Raw genomic sequence first — 23,198 nt, 5'->3', positions numbered from 1 at the left:
CAACGATAGACAGACACAGACAGACAGACAGACAGACATAACGACAGACAGAAATAATGACAGACAGACAGACAGACATAACAACAGACAGACAGACATAACGACAGACAGATAGACATAACGACAGACAGATAGACATAACGACAGACAGATAGACATAACGACAGACAGATAGACATAACGACAGACAGACAGATATAGCATTATTTAGACAGACATACAGACATAACGACAGACAGACAGACAGACATAACGACAGACAGACAGATATAGCATTATTTAGACAGACATACAGACATAACAATAGACAGACAGACAAGACAGACATAACGACAGACAGACATAACGACAGACAAGACAGACAGACAGACAGACAGACAGACAAGACAGACATAACGACAGACATAACGACAGACAGACAGACAGAAAGAACGACAGACAGACAGACAGACAGACAGACAGACAGACAGAAAGAACGACAGACAGACAGAAAGAACGACAGACAGACAGACATAATGACAGACAGACAGACATAACGACAGACAGACAGATATAGCATTATTTAGACAGACATACAGACATAACAATAGACAGACAGACAAGACAGACATAACGACAGACAGACAAGACAGACATAACGACAGACAGACATAACGACAGACAGACAGACGGACATAATAACAGAAAGACAGACAGACAGACAAACAAACAGACAGACAGACAGACAGACAGACATAACGACAGACAGACAGACAAACAGACAGACAGACATAACGACAGACAGACAGACAAACAGACAGACAGACAGACATAACGACAGACAGACAGACAGACAGACAGACAGACAAACAGACAGACAGACATAACGACAGACAGACAGACAGACAGACATAACGACAGACAGACAGACAAACAGACAGACAGACAGACAGACAAACAGACAAACAGACAGACAGACAGACAGACAGACAGACAGACAGACAGACAGACATAACGACAGACAGACAGACATAACGACAGACAGACAGACAGACAGACACAAACAGACAGACAGATAGATCTGACAGCAGAAAGTAATTGTATGAATCAATGTGTGTGCGATCCACAAGTGCAAACAGAAAAGTACAAGGTACCCCTTTAAGGATTTTTAGTTATTTTAACTGGAAAATTAGACAAAATACATACAAAAAATGAGATTTTTTGCAGTGTGGTTATGTCAACAAGAAGAAGTCAAGAAAGCTACAGTCAGGGTTTCCACACCTTTTCCAGTTATCTGTGATTACTTGATACAAATTATTAAAAACACGAATTAATAGAGATCATTGTTTTAGGCTGAGCATATCTAGAAAACCTCATACTACATGACGTTTTAAGACAGTATTCTACAAATATTTGTAGACCTAGAGGAAATCACAATTCTACATTTTCCTTCTATTTCCAGGTTGATACCCGTTAAATTTAAAATATTAATTATGAAAACAAATTTTTTTTTTTATTTTTTTTTTAGAATAACATGCTCTAATGAATTATGCATACTAAGACAAGTAACACTATTTAACAAAGCAATCAGAGTAAATTTTGATTTCAAAATGACTTAAAGTGGAGGCCATAAAACAGAAGGAACTGGGAGTAAAGTGTCCAGTTTTATGTAAATCACCTTGACCAAATTAATCAAACAATTACTTCTTTCCATGATTCCTGCTTTCACCACACTCCTAAATCTTTACCTCTACTCTGCTAGCCCTTTAATAGGCACTAACCTATTACTAACCTGAGGTATAGGCCTACATATCAGCTTGCACACTAAACAGCTATTCAGCCTCAGAGCGCTGGAAGTACACTGCTGTAAATATCAGACTGACTTCAGGGAGCCGACTGACCAGTGTGCAGCCGGTAAATGCAATCAAGACATGACTTCAGTTCTCTGCCCTCGGGCCTGCTTCAGAGACTGCACATTTGAAGGGAAAAATGTTTACATCCAGTGCCCCCCTCTGGACCAAAGTGGTAATAAAAAAAAAGAGCTGGATGCAGTACCATTAGAGCATTCCCTCAATCATCAATTAAAGACAGTCAAAATAATACAGATAGATGAATATTAAACGTTAAGATTGACAGATAGACAGAACAACAGACAGACAGACAGATTTAGCAATATTCAGACAGACAGAACAAACGAACGACAGACAGACAGTCGGATAGACCGACAAACAGATAAGACAAGTAATACAGATAGATGGATATTAAACTTTAAGATTGCCAAATAGAATGATATACAGACACACACACACACACAGATAGACAGTAAAAAATAATACAGATAGATGGATATTAGACTTTTGACAGACAGACATAACAACAGACAGACAGACAAACAGATAGACAGACATAACAACAGACAGACAGACAGACAGACAGACAAGACAGACAGACAGACATAACAACAGACAGACAGACAGACAGACAGACAAACAGACAGACAGACAGACAAACAGACAGACAGACAAACAGATAGATCTGACAGCAGAAAGTAATTGTATGAATCAATGTGTGTGCGATCCACAAGTGCAAACAGAAAAGTACAAGTGGGAAAGTAAAATATTCAAACAAACAATGTCTGCCGGAGTGATGGAACAAACCGAGACAAACCACAGCTCCCACACTGAGACCACAGAATGAGGACAATCGGAAGGACCTCAAGCTACGGACAGGAACTCACGACGGCCACAGCTCAACACCACAAAATGGCAACATCTGAGACAAAATATGCAATAATTTGCTCTTCCTCTGAAACCACATTTCTTTTCGGTTGATGTGCAATAGACGAACAGCTCTTTGGGCATTGTTTTATGAAATACAAATGCTCATAGTCACTTTAGATGTAATATCAGAGTTAGAGTTAAGCCTTCGTGAGTGTTCAGAGTTCACTGAAAGGTACATTAGGTGCTTGGGTAGTAGTACAGAAAGATCCTTGATTTTTTTGCTGCTGTTTGGAGTTTTATATTTCAAGTTTTTGCCAGAATGGACTCCAACTGCCAAACCATCAACCAATGAACACCCATAATGACATTCTTTCTGTGATGATGTGACAATGTGAATTAATGAAGCAATGAAAAACTAGGAGAACAAACACATTAAGTGAGATGAAGTCTGCCAAAGAAACAGTGTTCTGGACACACTGGCCTAGACTGTTTATTGCTTTGAATGAGACTTAGAATGAGTCTAAATGATTGTGCAATTATTGCAATAATGCCAAGTTTGGTAAGAAACATTTTCAGTTAAATTTAGTCCTTTCAACTTGAGAGTCTGAAGATACTCCATTCGCATTGTTGTTTGGCAGTGTGAGAACTATTTATGTTATTTTGGCAATCATTAAAAAACTCTCACATGAGCTGTACATGGCAGTTATTATGCAGCTCTGGAGAGAAGCTAGGAAGCAAGGAACATACAGAACATACGGATGGATGGATGGATGGATGGATGGATGGATGGATGGATGGATGGATGGATGGATGGATGGATGGATGGATGGATGGATGGATGGATGGATGGATGGATGGATGGATGGATGGATGGATGGATGGATGGATGGATGGATGGATGGATGGATGGATGGATGGATGGATGGATGGATGGATGGATGGATGGATGGATGGATGGAAGGAATCATGGCACTTCATGAAGTTAGTAAAGAGAGCTCAAATATAAGATTCGATTTGTTTAACATTTTTAGTCACAACATAATTCACATTTCTAAAAGATAGAGAATCTTATAATGATAAAGAATAGGTAGCTGTGTTCAAACTTTTGAATGCAGGTTCATGAGCTCTATAGTGTATCTTTTTAACAAAGTAAACTCAGACCAATTTTCAGGAGGCAGTGGCTATTTTTCCCCTTCCTTTGAGCTCACTGTGTTCTCAAAGAGATTCTCCAGCATGAATATGAGGAGAGAAATTGCAAAATACAGATGAAAAGAGGCAATGCTTCCAGTCGTGCTGTGGTTGGTTTATTACCCTGTCAATGCACTACTGCCTGCCTATCATGATCAGTCTGCAAATTGACCTGAATGGGTGAAACTGGTGGAAACAGACTGACTAATTACAAAGTAAACAAATCACCCACTCAAATGGGTGTTCATATGGAACTGGAATGCACATTTTACATTGGAGAAGGAAAAAAACAAACAGCAGAGAGGAAACTTTGCCTCCTTATTTCAGAGGTCTGTTACACACCACTAATTTTACACTTTACAATAAAAATTACTAAACAAAACCAAACACTGAAGTACATTACCAGCAAATGGCGTATCATCCTACATTAGGAGCTTATTATTATAGCACTCCAAGTCTCCAACTTACAAGAAAGTGTTGACAGAGCACCAAATAACTATGCATTCAACTTGCATCATAATCTCTGAGACAGGACTTCAATCACTGAGTTACATGGGGCCTAGTAGTTTACTGATGCTCTTGGGTATTTGCCACTTGTAAGCGCTCCACCACTCTTACATCATCTGGCCGTCCCCTGGAAAGCAAGAGGCCCTTGGCCACCAGACACCATTAACATCAAGCTCCCTGAATCCCAGGCAGTCACGCCGCATTTCCTGCAGCAACAGTCAAACAAGCTCATGAATCTCTTCCCAGAATAAAAACCAGCAGTTTGAACCATCACCAGCACCAGCAGTAACAGCCTCAGGGATTTCACACGTTCCATCTCTGTTTATATGGGCAAGAGTCACATATCTGCTGTTCATTTATCTCAAGAAATTACACAATCCCTGAGAAGACAATGCAGTTTATAGAAGCCCTTGTGTGAGATTTAGAAATGGATAAACACATTCCATCAGTTGTTCAATTGAAAGAAGATTCTTTCATTATTTTGTTTTTTTCTCTTTTACATGCAATGAAAGTAAAATAGCTGTTACACTAAAAAAATGCACTATAAAAGTATCAAATGGTCCATGCAACTTCATTTTCAATGCATGATGAAGAGCAGCTCAGACACTGTAAAATATTTTAGTAGCACTTTAGTTTAGGGTCCAATTCTCACTATTAACTAGTTGCTTATTAGCATGCATATTACTAGGATATTGGCTGTTTATTAGTACTTATAAAGCACATATTAATATCTTATTCTGCAAGACCATATTCAACATCCCTTAATCCTGCCCAATACCTAAACTTAACAACTACCTTACTAACTATTAATAAGCAGTAATTAGGAATTTATTGAGGCAAAAGTCATAGTTAATGTTTAGTTAATAGTGAGAATTGGACCTTAATCTAAAGTGTGACTTTAGTAGTGGGACTACTTTTTTGTGTGTGTGTGTGTGTGTTACACTGAGGTAAGAACGTCACACGGTTCGAGTAAATTATGAACAAATTTTAATTAGGTGAAGTAACTCTTTTTAAGGAACCAGCAAACAACTGGTTAATTTCCACCCCTTCAAGCACATAAAGCAGATAAAATGATTTTTGGCACAGGATTCAAAAATGCATTAAGACCCAAACTAATCTCATGTTCAATACAATCACGGGCACGGCCACAATTGTTTTCCCCATGCTGGAGGAATTGTTTCCTCCATTTTTGCAATTATTTCAATTACAGAGAAGAACAACACAACTACACTAATGGCTGCTGAAGAAAAGACCAGCAAACATGTTGTTCTGATTTGTTTGCACTTGAAGTAATTTTCTTTCAGGTTCAGTTCCAGCAACGATCTCTTGAACTTGTGGGATCTCACATGTAGCACATTTCTGGTTTGACCCCATTTCAATCTAGTTTATTCTACATGTTCAGAAAACCTTAATCATACGCAAGACAGATGTTCTCAAAGGGTTTTATCCCCTGTGATAATCAAGATTTCTGTGTTGCAACTACTCAATTTTGTATTGATGGTTTAAAACACGTTTTGCCTCAAATATAAAAAGGTGTAAGCACATCAACAGACCACCCACTTGATTGTTTCTGGCATATTACTTATCTGACCTAGTAGAAAGCCTTAAAGGCACATTCACCAAAAAATCTGTCATCATTTACTCACCCCGTATCCCATTCCAAACCTGTATGAATTTCTTCAGCAGAACACAAAAGAAGATATTTCAAAGAATGTTGGGGTCCAAATATTAGACCTCACTAAGACAAATTTCATTTAAAATATTGAATGTTAGTTTTCCAGTGAACTCGAGTACATCGCAATGCAACCAAAATTGCCATTATAATGTTATATTGTAGACTCAAGATCTTCCAACATCACTACACTTTAAAAAAGTGTGTAATTTCTACACTATAGCATCACCAAATGAATGTGTAAAAATAATGTGAGGTTACCCAAAAACTCCCTGAATGCTGCTAATCGACAGGAATATACAAAGATAGCATCAAATATAGTTTGACTGAAGACTAGTTTCTGCTTACCAACTGCTAGTGTCGCATATGGACTCTCATATAGCCCTGAGAACTAAATGTATTACTGTCAAGGCCAGAGCAGAATACACTCCTCAAGAATCTCAGCACTTTCTGGCATGCTGTCTGCTGTCCTTCAGTCTAATCTAAAACCGGAGAGCCTATCATCATCATGCTGGTGGGCACATGCACAATCTTAAATAAAAGCAGTGCTATTACATTAAGCTCAGGTGTGATGTTACTTCAAACAGGAAATACATCAAAGAGGTACATAAGTGGTCCACTTGTGTCTACAGGGGGCTTTTCCCTGGGGCAACCAGGGCAAGTTATGCTGAACGTGAGCACTCTAAATTATGATCTATAAAATGGGCCATGAGAGGTATTTATAACCCCTGGATAGTGGATGAGGCTGCATTTTCAGACGAGCAATTCCACTGTAGCAGTCAAAATATTGTCAAATATCTGTGCTCAGCTTCCGATACGCATCCTGCAGAACATCTCGGCTGCATTGCTCAGTTGATTAACTGGACTTTGGCATTTCTCTTTTGCTTTGGTATGTTAATGAATGTCTAGCACAATGGACTCCATGCCATCAAAGAGCCATGGATAAAATATGCCAAACACCTGCTTGTTCCAACATATCCGCAGTCTCTGCCAGGGTCTCCATTAAACCCCCGCAATAAACAGACCCAGTTCTTCTCTGCCATTGGCAGTAAGTCACGATTTAAGAACTGAGATTCAAATTGTTGAATACAAATTGCGTTCAGATTAATCACAGTAAGTCTGCAATCCTTGTGATTAACATGAGAACTGACAAACATGAGATGTTATATAAAATGTATGGGAATACAATTTATACATCTTATGAATTTATATAAAAATCATTATAGATTTTATATAAATAAATGACAAATATTTTATTTATATAAAATGTGAAAAAAAAAATTACACACACACACTTATATATATATATATATATATATATATATATGTGTGTGTGTGTGTGTGTGTGTGTGTGTGTGTGTGCATACAAATATATATGTAGATATATATATATATAAATATAAATAAAGGTTAATTGCTGATTGAACTAAAATACAATCAATAAATAACATTTCTATTGATTTTTATAAATATTACATATATAAATATATTAATATTATATCATAATTTAGTTGTAAATTATGAGAGAGAGAGAGAGAGAGAGAGAGAGAGAGAGAGAGAGAGAGAGAGAGAGAGATAACAGTGGAAAAATATAAAATAGCCATTTGTTTATCAGCAGATTATAAAACAGCAAGGCCTGCATCATAATTTTAGTTAATTCCTGATAGAAGTAATATATAATATATATATATTTATATAAATGACATACATACATACTTACATACATACATATTGTAAATAGAATCTGGACTAGCTAATATTTACTTGACTGGGGAAAGACCAACATTTGTTTAATTCTTTGTCAAAGTTACATTTAAATAAAATTTTTAAATAAGGAATACATTCTGATCTCAATCTTTTCCTAAATTGTGCTGCTTTAGTTAGGAAAATTAGTCAGAAAACTGCATTTTGGTCCAGCTAATGCAAATTCAAGAGTAAATGTTGGTCAAATGGCGTTTTGACCAGTCTTGGCCGGATTCGACCAGTCTTGGACTTGTTCCACAATATGGAAATTTAATGTCATAGCCAAATTGTTGGCTTGTGTGACTAACAGCCTTTGTCTAGTGAGAGTGTCATAAGAGATGGCAGAGAAGGCAGAGATGGAAGAGATTACAAAAGAGGCTGATATATGCAAAAAACAATTCCTGGTAGTGATAGCGCATAATTGATGGTACTCTGTACCAATGAGTGCCAGCAAACTATGAAAACTAATCTCAAACAAAATAGCTATGACTACGATTTTTCTATTACGCAAAAACAAGTCGTCTTATAATAACAGCACTTATGTTATAATACCGGTTTCCTGGTACCATCTACACAAGTTTTGCAAGATACACAGAGCAAATCTCCCAGAATGCTCAAGGCCAGGGCAAGCCTATATTTAACTTTGCACAAGAAAAGTCTTGTTTGTGATTTCGGAACGCTGTCCTTTGCTCAGCTGTTGTCAGAGGTTGCCAGGAGACGGGATCAATAGAGGCACTATATCAGCCATCTCTGAAGCACCACAGCTTTTATAGTTCAAAGCCGGGCTTGGAATACCCTTACTTTAGAGTAAAACAACATCCGGACAAAAAAGGGGAGGGTAACATGGGAGAGTATGGAGAGAGAGAGAGAGAAAGAGAGAGGCAGAGGGAATAACAGCAGAAAAATGGAAAACAGAATAGGAACAAGATCCATTTGTTCATCAGCCAATCCTAAAACAGCAAGGCCTGCATCATAAAAAGTTAATTGCTGACAGAGCCAATATACACCCTCGGATTCAGAGTTCTGCCAGCCAGAGAATAATTCCCATGTTTCCACACAAGTTTACTGGCTGTTTAAAGCTTTTTTGCTGTGCATTTCAAAGATCAGGAATGTGACTCTGTAAAATGGATTAACACTATATGTTACACATTCAAACTGATTGCTGGAAGGCATATTTCACATCACCTTATAAGGTTCCTTTTAGAAGGAAAAAGTAATTAAGTGGCTCAAAAATGATTGCCTATCTTTTCTAAAAATGCTAGTTTGATCAGTCCACAAGATCATAGCATGACCCATTTTATGATTCCGACTACTCCCCAACAACCTGTGTGAGATTACATAACCAAAGTGTGGGCTTAGTGCACCATTTGGGATGGGCCTCGGATGTCCAAAACTTCCTGTTTGAGCCTGAAGCGTACGGCATGCTGTTTTAAAAGAACTAGTTACTTCACATCTTTTTGGAGCCCAAAAACAGCTCCTTCTCACCTTGGTTGCCCATGGGGACATCTTAGAAATAGGCCAGTTTCTGAAGCAGGTCACCCCATCCTGTGAAGAGAATAATCAGAAACAGAAAGGACGACGCTCAAGATGAAGGACTCAAGGATGTGTCCGGCACTATCTCAGCTCCTTATCGAGATATACAAACAAAACCTGCCTGTTACATCCATCTGTGTGCTGTTTCGGCCTGCACACGGTGGTGGAGATTACCACAAGAATTCTAACACGCCGCTCAGGCCTGCCACATTGTGCGGCAAGCTGACCCTCCCACTTTTGGAAAGAAAGGAGAATGAAAGAGGCGGGTGGGGGGTTAACAAGAGGGACAGTGGTTACTTTTTTCCATTTTCATGAGCAGTTAGGGGCCTAGTAACAGCATTCTCTCTCTCTCTCTCACTCTGCACCACCGTCTTTTGGGGAAACGAGCCCCCTTTGGAAATCTGAATTCCTCTGGAATGTCAGCCAATCAGAACGCAGGCTCAAGGGAATGTGTTATGGGAAGGTCTGGGCTCTGACACTTTAATCTCCCAGCGAAAAAGTTCCAATACACACTTTTTACAGTGGCTTTGGAGGAGTTTATAATCAATCAGTCAATAAAGAATATGCTTTTTTTGTTTTTTATTTATGGTTCTACTGAATATTACTACTTGAAATTAGTTATGTAGAAATGTATATATAATATAAAAAATTCTCACCATAAAAATCTATATCTATAGTGCTTCAAATTACACCAAATATAATTTACAATGGAAAACTGCTTTTAATTTAACTGCAAAAATCCTGCTTGATTTCCAAAAAATAAATAAATAATTCTAACAGGCTCAAGTAATCATTTTATTTGCTTAAAAATAGGAAAATAGGTAGGTCTAGTAAAAATAATACGGGGTCCGATCATTTGGATATAATTTACCGCCTTAAATATATCAGCCTGTTTTATTTATCAGACTGGTTCCGATAACATTAAAAAGTCACAATGTGGCCACTAATATACTGTATGCATCACTGCTAGACTTCATTATAAGTGTGTAACTGTAAATGTGTTTTCTGTTTTTACAAACTGAGAGATTAGTAAACATTTACAATAGTAATGTGGATGCCAGGCATATTGTCCATTGACTCCATACACCTAGTAAATAATCTGGAATGTGGAATTAATGTTTGGCATACTGAGCCATGTATCCAAAGAACAACGTAAAACCAGGCACCCAACATAGTGTTTGCTGATCGTGTGAAAAACGCTGGCTTTGGTGACATCTGTTTCAAATGATGAGTTAAAAAGAGAAACAAGTAAAAACACACATCAATCCAGAAAGGGGGATGGGTAAAACAATGTTTCCACAGTGATAAAAGCTCTGGTCACCGGACATCCTAGCAACAGTTACAACGCTTCAGCAATCTGTGGTTCAGTGGAGATAAAAAGCTCAGCTCACAATGTGCATTTGCTTTACTTCATGGCACCTAAAACCAGCTCTCAAGGGTTCATATTGCACTACAGCAATAAAGGACATCAAATTATCAGTGTCTGAAAGCTGTCTGGACGCCGAGACATATAATGTGCATTGGGCAGACTGGACTGTTAATGTATAAGGCACGTTTACTGCAACATTTGCTGTTCTAGCTGTTAAAGCAAACTAAAAGAAGTGAATCTACTAATATAAAGTAAACATGAAACATACCATACCAATTTTGTCATTGTCACTAGTAGGGCCAATTGTATAAACATAGCTGCTAAGTTGAGACTGTGTCTTAAGAACTAGTCTAACCAACTAGCAATTAATTAGGGCTAATCAGTCTTACTTTTCAGATTCAAATTAGACCAATTTATGTTTTTTTTGTAACTGAAAAATTAGATGACCAACTTGTAAGACTAGTCTAACCACATTATGCAAATGGCCACATTGCATGAGGGCCGGACCGGTTGCATAAACTGCTGAGACTAGTCTTACAAGTTGGTCATCAATTTTTTTTTCTTTAAGACTGTTCATAACTGTTTTAAAGGACAAGTTCGGTATTTTACACTTAAAGCCCTGTTTACAGATCGTTTCTGATGAAATAGAACGGTTAAGATTAAAATTTGGACACATGCTGCTGTCCCGAGAATTTTAGGTTTCTTTCGCTTTCCCCAAAACCTCTAGAATGGGTGTATAGGTGCACTGGAACAATCCTTCATAAAACGCATTAAACTTTCGTTTACAATGACGTGAAACTCACCGAGTGGTCAGGGGTGTTCACTGATATGCTCACACAAAAATCGCTGCAAAAGATGCTTTCCAACAGGTGTTTTACCATTCGTTGTAAAACTGTGGATCTATTTTTCCAAACGTCTCACACCCGTAGATTCTTCCGTTGAGAGCTTGAATAATAGACACTCCAGCCCAGTTGGTGGCGATAATGCACCTTTGCCAATTGCAAGCAAACCGCTGGCATTTCATTGAATACACAGAAGAAGCAGAAGAAGAAGCGGCGGAGTAATACCGTACCTCACACAGCTCGTCCAATACAAGTCAATGGAGTTGGACAAAAACTACGATAAAACCTGTTGGAAAGCATCTTTTGCAGCGATTTTTGTGTGAGCATATCAGTGAACACCCCTGACACTCGGTGAGTTTCACGTCTTTGTAAACTAAAGTTTAATGCGTTTTATGAAGGATTGTTCCAGTGCACCTATACACCCATTCTAGAGGTTTTGGGGAAAGCGAAAGAAACCTAAAATTCTCGGGACAGCAGCATGTGTCCAAATTTTTATCTTAACCGTTCTATTTCATCAGAAACGATCTGTAAACAGGGCTTTAAGTGTAAAATACCAACGCATTCTCATCCTTGGACGTCACATACTGACACTTGTGACATTTCGTCTACATCGAACGCACATGGCACCCTTTAGCGTCAATATGACACGCACAGGATATGGGTAGGTTTAGTTCTGGGGTAGGTTTAGGGTTAGACCGCTAGGAGGCGCCTTCTGGCTCATTTCTATCTGCGTCTCATATTGACGATAAAGGGTGCCATGTGCGTTTGATGCAGACGAAATGTCAACAGCGTCAGTATTATGACGCCTTGGGATGAGAACGGGCTGAAAATACCGAACTTGTCCTTTAAGTCAGTTACATTAAAACATTGATTGGTCTAAGTTGATATTAAAAAGTAAGAATGATTGCTCCTTGACTAACGTTAACTGCTAACTGGTTAAACTTAAGACAGTATTAACATATTGGCTGTTTATGCAACTGTCTGATATTAGCTGAATTTAGCCACTTATTCTGAAAATTCTACCTCACCAAAATAAAAAGCCAAAATAAGCGACGCTTAGTTGCTAATGGTTGTGATAAAATATACAGTAAAAACCTAACAAGCCTAAATATTCTGGAAATAAGGCCCCGCAACAGTACATATTTTTAATAAACTTTGTGAATCCTTGTGGGCGTTACATATCTATTTGTAAATAGACAAATCTGGGGACAAATCCCCGCTGGAACCAATTAGTTAAAATACTATAACTCTGTTTTGTCACAATGAAAATGAAAGCTACTTTTTCAAAAGGCTAAATTGATGCTTTGAAATTGTAGCTACTACTCCCCATGTTCAAGTAACATCCAAAAAGTCCCCAACAATGGTTGTGATCATAAAATAAGCTCAACAAAGAGACAAGTGACTTGACGTACAGTTCTAGTCTAAACATCCTACTAACTTGATAGAGAGCTGGGATTTGGACAGCTGCTGTTAGCAACACAAAGGCACTTCTGTGAAGCATGTGAGGTCAGAAAATTCTGTAAGATATATGACAACCAGCTGGGCCAAGTTCACATTCAAAGGAAATCTGACTTCAAGTTCAAATGCAATATGCCCACATGGATTTATGATGTCTCACATGTCAAAGATCCTTCACATCTGGAATAAACAAAGAAAACACTCATTATTATTATTTATGAAATGGGGCTAAGTATAGATAGTGGAAGAGCTGTATTCAGTACATCTCTGAAACAATTCAAAATAAAAAGCCAAAAACGTCGCAAAAGTGTCTCTGCAAATCTCTAACAATGACCTTATCATCGAGGTCCAAGATTTAGAGCCTGTTTCGCCCACCTACTCCTGATTCTGACGCATTTTACAGCTGCCCTTTTTCAAAATGTCCTTTGCTTTAATGGCAGCCATTCAGGATTTGGTAAAGGTCAACTTTGTGTTACTTAAACTTTCATTGGGACCAAGATGTAAACCACAGCTGTAACTTCCATAGACCTAGAGGGACACATGGCTTGGTATAAAACACTGAGAAACAATCATTAAAAGGGCATTACATTTTAACAGTTTGTCCTGTTGAACATGGTGAACGTGGGAGTTCAAATTAAAAACATGAATTTGTCATGTAAAATTAGATCTAAGTTTTGAAAAACACTTTTTGATGGCATACGATATTTACAGAACCACAAAACATCTCTGTTCAGTTTATATTTCACAGTCTTATCCTTTCAAAAGCAAATATTAAGCCATTACAAGTGTATCTTGAAGTGATTTGCCCTACTATAAAACAGGCATCCACTGTACTCCTAAAATATAGCCTCAATGCTATGAGAGAGCTCTATTGTTTAATCTTCCCTCCCGATAAATCTCAATAATAATTAATTATTTTAATACTATGCAATTAGGGGAGTGCTGTTCCCTAGTCTATGGGCTGAATAAAGACCAGTTGACTACCCTCAATTACCAATTATGACTAAACTGGGATTTCCCACTACTGATAAAAAGCCTGAACATCCAGCTTACCAAAGGCATAACTGTGAAATGTTAGGGAAGATTTTTCAAGCTAGCCTGGAGTAATGCTTCTAACTTTTATTCAGTGATAATAGATTCAGAGTGTACTGTCTCTGTGATTTACTGTCACTGTTTATTTGTACACTAAAGAGGTCATACTCAACACTTTGTAGCCTTTCATACTTCTATATTTGTATTCAACCATTATCATTCTGACACTTACAATTAGACTACGTTTAAACTACTGCACATTTAAGACATCTATACAGTTTAAAAGTGTGGGATCAGTAAGTGTCATCTAAAAAAAAAAAAAACATTCTACTCGAATTCTGAAAAAATGTATTCGAGTTTCTGGAAAAAATATTAAGCAGCACAACTGTTTTCAACATTGATAATAATAGGAAATGTTTATTGAGCTGCAAAACAGCATATTAGAATGATTTCTGAGTTATTTTAGAGTTATTTTAAATTGTAATAATATTTCACAGTATTCCTGATCAAATAATTATAGCATTAATGAGCATTACCAATCCTTTAAAAAAAACTTAAAAGTGGACCAAAAATAGACTAACTGCATTTTAAAGCTGTAGTGTGTAATTTCTGCACACCAGTTTTATGAAACAAAAATGGCAACAAAAAACAACAACAACAACAACAACAACAACAACAAAAATCTGGTTTCTAATCATTCCCCTATTCGACAGTGTCAATGTTGCTGTGTCAGGCCTGGCCTGCATTTCCCAAAAGCATCGTAAGCCTAAGTAGCTTGTATATAAACTATTGGCAGCAATAGTCTCAACGATCTACTTAGGCTTATGACGCTTTTAAGAACAATGTTTTAGTAATGCCACAGAGAGACCAACCCCTAAAAAAAAGTAGTTTTCTTATTATATCTGCAAATTTAGCTGAGAAAGGAGAAAAACTACACGCTTCAGCTTTAACCAAAGGATAACAGGAGGTTACCATAAGACAAGCTATCCGGCTTATATGCCATAAATAATACAGTCCTGGATTGAAAGAGTAGAAATGTTTATTACTGAGTACATCAGTCACATTGTGTGTTTGGAACATAGCCAGTCCTCATGCCAGCAAATTAAACGGATAGAAGTCCAAAACAAAATGTTGCTAAACGTATTTCATGAACAAAAGCAGGACAATGTGATGCTTTGCAGTAACAATACTCAAACAGTCATCAGCGGCACCGGCCAAATTAAACAGCAACAGGCCTAAACGCTTCATAAAACACGGGGTGGGGAATCAGGAACAAGATGGAGAAAATGATGACTGCATCTGACTAAAGGAGATTATGTCCATCTTGATATATCAGAAGGATTATGTTCTTCACAAAGATTGTCACCATTCAGAGCCATGTCTGGGATGTTTAATCCTCAGCAAAGTTACAAGAAGGATTGCTTTGAGCCCAACAGATATTTGCTGGATTTTTTTTTTTTTTTTTTACCAAATATTCCTAACCAAAGTGAAGCACACACACACACAAAAAAAAATCATACATCCCACCAAAACCAAATGTTTCAGATGGTTTCTTTGCTTTTCATTGTACTGGAGGCGTATCCGAAACTTTTCAATAGTTCTTACACTAGTTACACATCTATTTGTATTCTCTATTTGATCTCGGTGCAAAAGAGCTCATTTAATTAATTATTCAGTGGCTCAAAACATTTTAAACTTGTGCTGAAATGCAAAATTCACATGGGTTATGCTGATGAATATCTGAACAATTCTGTTTGATTCCAGATTCCTGGGGAAAATTAAAAAGTGATGAACATGGCAGAGCATTTCCATGTCATTACTAACAAAATACTTTTAAATTAGCCTATATGAACCATAAATTACACTACAAAGATGTTGTACAGTAAGCCAACCCCTATGCAACTCAAATGTAGCCCTAAAATAGATGCACAAGAAAGACAACACTTAAAGACAAAGACTGTATGTATTCATCTCATGGGATAACTAACTATTTTATTCCCTTACCCCTTTGTATGCCTTTTAAAAGTCTCAAACAATTTGAAATAATGAAAAAATGTGGTCTGACAAGCTCTGAAACGTTCATGACAGTTTGCTTAAAAATGAAAATTCTGTCATCATTTATTCACCCTCAAGTTGTTCCAAACCTGTATGAATTTCTTTCTTCTGCTGAACACAAAAGAAGATATTCTGAAGACTGTTTGTAACCAAAGAGTTGATGGACCCCATTGACTTCCATAGTATTTATTTTTCCATACTATGGAAGTCAATGCTGCCCCACAACGGTTACAGAATATAATCTTTTGTGTTCAGCAGAACAAAGAAATTCATACAGGTTTGGAACAACTTGAGGGTGAATAAAACATTTTTTTTTGGTGAACTATCCCTTTAAGGGTCCATGACACAAGCTGCGTTCTCGCCATGTCATAATTACTGTAAATGCATCTCCGTTTGCTTTCGAATCGCTCTCGCTTTACTTTCATGTCATACACTGATTTGTCTGCACAGCACCATTTCAATTTGAACACACCTTAAACCTGCAGTGGTCAGGTGGTACAGTGGCCACGTGGTTCAAGTCGTATCTCTCCGAAAATTACGAGTTTACACATTGTAATTACACGTTCAAGCATGTGAAGGCTTTTTACAGTTCAGAATCGTTAAGGTAATTACGACATGGGGTGAACGCACCTACATATCCCTCTAAAGTTCATCTCAGCCTACATGAGTGTCACATCAGCATGAACATAGACAGCAATAAATCCTTCAAAACAGTCCTGAGGGTGTATTCAGCCTCATTGAAAAAAACATTAATCAACAAAACTTCAACCAGAACTAGTTCATTCCTGAATACAATGGCGTAAATGTTTTCGAACATAAGAGGGTGGCACACGTTTCACGGCAACAATTCAATGCATCTACTAATTCAACTTATTTTTATATCAATTAAATATAAAGTAATTCAAATGCTTCTGGTGCACACAGAAAGTTGAAGTAAATTTGTAGGGTGTAAGTAATGGTTTTCAGTGCTGTTGGACCTAAAAGTGAACTCTTGGCCTGTTGTGGATCAAATTTCAGGTTTAACGCATGTCAAGGCTTCAGCCTGTCTTGATGTAACAGTAGCCACCTGAGCGAACACATCTGTTGATGTTACAGTGTTTTCATCCGTTCAGTTAACAACAAACATGTTCTAAACCCTTCCCTAACTGAAAAAGACACATTTTAGGACATAATTACATACATTCTGTAGATCGCAGTTGTAAAAATACAAAAACTGCAAAAAGCGGACAAGCTCTAGCAACCTGCACTAATCTGTTTCACAGCCCCACAAACACAAGCTCACATCACTGGCTCTCAACACTTCATGTGCTTTGTTAAAAGTGTATCCAAGTTCTCCTCTTACCATGGTGGCCGTCCAGCGCAAGTTTGTTGTCCAACTCCATAACTTCAAAGACAGGCAAAATCAGACATGCTCTCAGTGCCAGGGGAGGGGAAGACAGCAACGGTTCACGGGGAGGGTTCTCTCTCTCTCTGCCTCGTCACCCGTTTGCCAGAAGAGCGCTGCCTCCCGTGCAGCCTGCCTGCGCTCTGTTCTGGCTGGAGCGTTGCATCTGGCAGTCGGAGCAGATCTGTGCTGGGCTGAGCCACTTCTCTGGGCCCCACTTACTCCCACATGAGCGCCAGAGCTCTTAAAGACACAGCAGGGATTTTTTTTCCCTTTAAATCTTGATTACTTGCTCTCTCTCTCTCTATGAGAGCATGCCTTTCTACCATCCTCTAGGTCTTACAGCTCATTCCTGTTATGCAGTGCATTGTCATGTTATAATTGTATTATTTTTTTTATATTAAGTATTAATTTAAGCTATTTCTAATTTCTAAGTTGATTAAAAATGAAACATATATAAAACTTAAATACGGTATATAAAACTTCATAAAAGCTATACAGGCATATTATAGACATGACACAAACACAGAACAAAATTACTAAAACTAAATCAAATTAAAGTGAAAACAGATCATATAAAAACAAAATCTAATTCAAAATATTATCAAAAACTCTATTTTACTGCTGTGGATGTTATATGTAGTTTCTAAAATGAAAAAAACTGGCAATTTATAAAGAAATATTCCAGGTTTTTCTTCATTCTTGCCTTTCTATAATCCAAATATCAAACAAAACGTTTTCTTAGGAATACTGCTTTAATTGCTAATCAGTTTATAGGTTTTTCTTTTTTTTTTTTATAGATTTGATAGTTTAACTTAACATCCTGTTAGTTTTTTGTAAAATCCCCAAATCCCACCTTTTTTGGAAATTATGTTAGCAATATAAGCAATGATTTGAATGAATTATTTGATGTCTTGTTAATTTTCTTGTAATCGTGTAAATAATCAAGTTATAATCAATAATAATAATAATATATAACAAAAATTTAAGTCCCTGGGCTTGACTGGAGCATTAAGGCTGGTAAATCTTAAAAAAAAAAAACTTTATTAAACTGCACAAAAAAAAAAAAAAGTTACAAAGTTCGAAAATGACTGCAGAACAATAATGACTAATAGAGAGAATCTAATTGTTCACATTTTGCACGTAATGAAACCAATATGGATCGGTATAATAGTCCATACAGCACCAAATTATTCTATATCTATGCCTATTTCATAAGAGCTATTACTGTGTAAAGAGGGGACAAAAAACTGGAATCTCACCCAAGTGCTCACAACTCATGAGGAGCATCAGAGGCATTATTACTGTTTACAAATATACTTTCTTCAAAACTGCTCACTCGTTCACTCAACCATGATCCAAAACAAAGTTAATGCTACAAACAAGAGCAGACACTACAGCACTTTACAGACTTCACATCCTGAATGAGGACAGAACCTGAAGCTTGAAATCCGATCAGACTGCAACATATTTCCAAAAATCCAGTTTTAATCGGATTTCAAACCACATATGGATATCAAGTGCCTTACTCTTACGAGCTACGAAACAGATTAGGATGCCGCTGATGTACAGGGGCTGTGTGTGTGGGGTGTTAAATGCCTGTGTCTCTGCGGGGGTGTGCAGTGTAAACGCACAGAGACATTTGCTGAGTCAGCAACAAGCTGTCAGTGTCTGACACCAGCATTAGCACAACGCTGAGCTGCGATGACACTACGGCTCACACAACAGAGAAGAATCTCACTGAGATCTGAAGAACAGTCTGGAATGAGATCTTTTGCCAAGTCAGTGTTTTAGGATCTACCCGTGAGCATACACTACCATTCAAAAGTTTGAAAATAACTACTTACTTTTTCAGCAAGGATGCATTGAATTGATCAAAAGTAACAGTAAAGATTTTTACATTGTTACAAAATATTGTTCAAAACTGTTCTTTTGAACTGTATATTCATGAAAGAAGTAGTTTTTTTTTATTAAATAAAATGTCACAATATTATACTGTATATTATGCTGTATTTTTTAACAAATAAATGCAGCCTTGTGAGCATGAGACCTCTTTCATAAACAAAAGTCTTACGAACCTCAAATTTGATAAGTTAGTGTGCATAACATTTATATGATGCTCTTGGGGGAAATGGGTTTTAAATCATATTTTTTTAATGAAGAATATTAACTGTGAGTCTGTGACAGACATAATGATAGATAGATAGATAGATAGATAGATAGATAGATAGATAGATAGATAGATAGATAGATAGATAGATAGATAGATAGATAGATAGATAGATAACAATTAAACTTTATCTAGCTATTATATAAACATGCTGGCCTATTTAATGCAATAGTTCTCTTTAACCTTTTCACAAAGCAGCCGTTGGCATAATGTGTCTCGTCCCCAAATTCAATGGCATTGTGAACCAGAGCCCCTATTAGGCAATTCTAAACAATAGCCATCCTGTAACACCATCATAATTATGCCTCCCACTGCAAATTACTGGTCTGCAGCCTGTCTGAGACAGATCTGGACAAACGGAAAACAGTGGAGTCTACAGTGTGTTCCATCATGCTCCACTTCACGGGTCTGTCAATTGCCGTCACATCTGAACTTTAACACAATGAGGGCGAGGGTATAATTTTGAAGTTCATATCACTAAACATCTGCTAATATGAGTAAAAGAAATATATTCTGAAACATTACATAAATAGTGGCCAAATCTTATTAACTTGCACACGTTATCCCTGCCTTAAGCACAGCAATGAGCAGGTCATTTGTCAAAATCACTCACTTAGAACAGTGTACTAGACTCATAAAGATACTAAGGTAAAAGCAGCGCAGATTAGCAGCAGCAATCAAGTGATCACATGTTTACTTTTGTCTTCCACTTTGCCACTCTATTACCTTTAAAGACTATTATAAAGACCGGTTTTTTCACTGCAACAGGTGTGCAAGCAGATCCTACTCACTGCTATTTCTGGTTTGAGTGCTCTGGTCCTTACGGATCTGAACTCCCTCGGGAATGCTGGTGCTGCGTCGCAGGAGCCATACAGTGCAAGATTCAGCGCGGCGCTCTCGGAACAGCAATGGACTGATCTAAGGAAAGGTCACAGAAGCCGTTCATAGAGTTATAGTGTTGGTGGGCAAAGGCCTACAATAAAGACTCTGTATGCTGAAGAAAGCTCATCTTCTGTGCTCTGACCTGTTACTTTGACCAGTTGACATGTGCTGCCCTCTTGAGTTTAAAGAGTGCCATTAAATGTGAGGTCATAATCAAAAGGATTCAAAACGCATTATTTTTTAAAGTCTCAATAACTAAGATTAAGTATGTCTTTATGTGTGTTTGTATGTGTGTGTGTGTGTGTGTGTGTGTGTGTGTGTGTGTGTGTGTGTGTGTGTGTGTGTACCTCTCTTTTGTCCAGAAGAACTAGTTGACATTCTGCAACCAAGCAAAACTTGACCTGCCACCCGATTGGTTTTGATAGTGGCTGTCCACAAGATATCCAGTGGATTGATGAACCTTTCATGTCTGTAAAACAGAAATAAAAAATTTGGATCAGAAGTATGAGAAATGAGAAAAGAAGATGAGGCCTTCATGGATCAATTACAACCACAGCAGGACCAAAGAGTGTGAGTCTAAGCAGCTAAAACAGAAGGTGACGTGGCCATAAAGACAACTGCAAAACAGCTCTATGAATGGACAATCCTTCCTGATTGGCCTAGATTCAGTTATGAGTATTGTTTTGTATGAAAGCACATGGCTAGGTTAACTGAATTAGATAGCCTTCAATTTAATTTACTGAGTTTAAAAAGAAAATTTAAAAGACTTCACTTTAGGCTGTTGTAGAGCACCTCTGGGACTGTGCCACGATCCTGTGACATTCAGAACTGTTTTTATATAATTAGGAAAATGATTAAATTTAGCTGGCTAAAGGGCAAGACACTGAGATACACATATTCTATTGCTGAATTTATCACAGAAAAAAAATATGAAATACTCTAGAAGACATCTGTTTGCAGTAAGACTCTGTAAAATATTAATACTCTATAAAAAAAAAAAAACTTGAGACCTGATTTTTTCAATGTTGGTTTCTTTTTGGTGAATTCTGTCCTCCAAACTAAAATTGTAATATTTATTGTTTTTCTATACATTTCAGGTAAACAAACAAGTGAACACTTGAAGACAACATTTACATTCAGATAACAGTCAATAATGATGGTAGATTTTGTCTGAAAAGTTAAACTGTGACTAAGTATCATAAATGCCAGGCTGTTGGGGCAAGTTGTCACATATGCAGAAATTCGATTATTAAAACACTATTTTTTGACTGATCAATGGATTAATGTTTGTCCATTGGATACTTTAACATTTTTGCTTAAATGTTTTTTGTAAAAATATTTTTTTGTATGACGATGACAGAGTGGCAGAGTGACAACATGCTTAGATATGACAAAAAGTCTGTTTAACTGTATATTTAATGTAATAATGTTTAATATTTTTTTTGTAGAGACTGTAAGAAGTGTAAATATAGGAATTGACTTTAAAAAAAAAAATCAATGTACGCTATTAAATACTGACTGACTTCCCATGTCGACCTAATATGCTCACTGTACTCAAAAAACAAAACAAAAAACATCCACGGTAAACATGTGACAGACAAACTTCTTCATACAAGCAAACATATTGATAATATATCAAATATTACTTTAGAAAGCACGTTTCAGCCTCGAAACAAATGATGTAGGCTACTCACCGATGACCCTCATCCAGCCCTGGTGCTGACAGCGGGTGATGTTCGGTGACATAGTATTAGTAGGACCACTAAACATGTCGCTAGCGTGCACTTTTCAACATGCAACGTTCCTGGACATTTGCACACCGGATGGACGCCTCATAATGACTGAATGCGGCATCAAAATTAACTTTTGGATTATGTAAAACGAATGACGCTGGTTTGTGTTTGCAGATTGTTGACCCGTATGAGACGCGCGTGCGACAGTCACCGAGACTGAGAGTGAAGGGGACAAGACACGTCATGTAATACCTTGATTAAATTAACGGATTAAACTCTCTGGCGAAGAAAGTAAGTAATCTGTCCACAAACACAAATCTCTCTCTTTTTTGTTTTGTATTTTGTCAGGTTAGTGGGCTACTGAATTCTGGAGAGCAATTATACACTGATTATATTAAATCAAATGTCACAGAAATGAGATTTTGCCTCTCTCTTATTCACTTGTTTCCTTCCTCTCAAGTAAACATAAATTCGGGCAGGCCTGGCTCATGAATATTAGTTGCATAACGTAACGTTCGCCCGGTAGGCCTACCTGATTGGGTGGTAGGCAGACGTTGAAAGTTTGCGGCTCATGAATATTAATTGAGCTGCTTTACTGGACGCTCTAACAAGGAACGTCAGCATCACGTAATTAATATTCATGAGTTAACCTTTTGTCACAGGATGTGTAAATGATGACCCCATGACGACCATGTCATTGACACACAGGGGTTATGTATTTATTATTATTATTTTAGGAACTTAAAGCAGATGTTCTTGGCAAGAAAACATACATTTTCCTCAAACAATTCTATACTTGTGAAATGTGCCATTCTCTTCTCATTCACATGAGAAGAAAAATCCAATTAATTATGGCTATTGTACCTCCCAGTTTACATTTACAGTTATATTTGTGTATTATGCAGAATAAAGAATCTCACACCTGTGAAAA

The 23,198-nt window shown here is 37.3% G+C and overlaps 1 protein-coding gene across 4 annotated transcripts in view; it reads right to left on the bottom strand.

Moving 5' to 3' along the window:
• Positions 1-22,520, bottom strand: part of dab2ipa (DAB2 interacting protein a) — a 106,014-nt gene extending 83,494 nt beyond the window's left edge. Inside the window, exons 1-3 of one of the 4 annotated variants that reach the window (XM_084390072.1) lie at positions 22,229-22,520; positions 20,882-21,003; positions 20,444-20,570 (exon numbers count right to left, since the gene is read on the bottom strand). In XM_084390072.1, coding sequence (XP_084246198.1) covers positions 20,444-20,570; positions 20,882-21,003; positions 22,229-22,304 — 325 coding nt within the window. In that variant the 5' untranslated portion in view covers positions 22,305-22,520. Of the gene's footprint in view, positions 1-17,440; positions 17,735-20,443; positions 20,571-20,881; positions 21,004-22,228 lie in introns of those variants that run through there. The other 3 variants (XM_084390070.1, XM_084390075.1, XM_084390074.1) reach the window with 3 other exon arrangements.
• Between the last annotated feature and the right edge of the window lie 678 nt (positions 22,521-23,198).

The sequence above is a fragment of the Rutilus rutilus genome (genome assembly GCF_951802725.1).
Source record: "Rutilus rutilus genome assembly, chromosome: 19".
Lineage (NCBI taxonomy): Eukaryota > Metazoa > Chordata > Actinopteri > Cypriniformes > Leuciscidae > Rutilus > Rutilus rutilus.
This window is presented reverse-complemented; position numbering and strand designations above follow the sequence as displayed.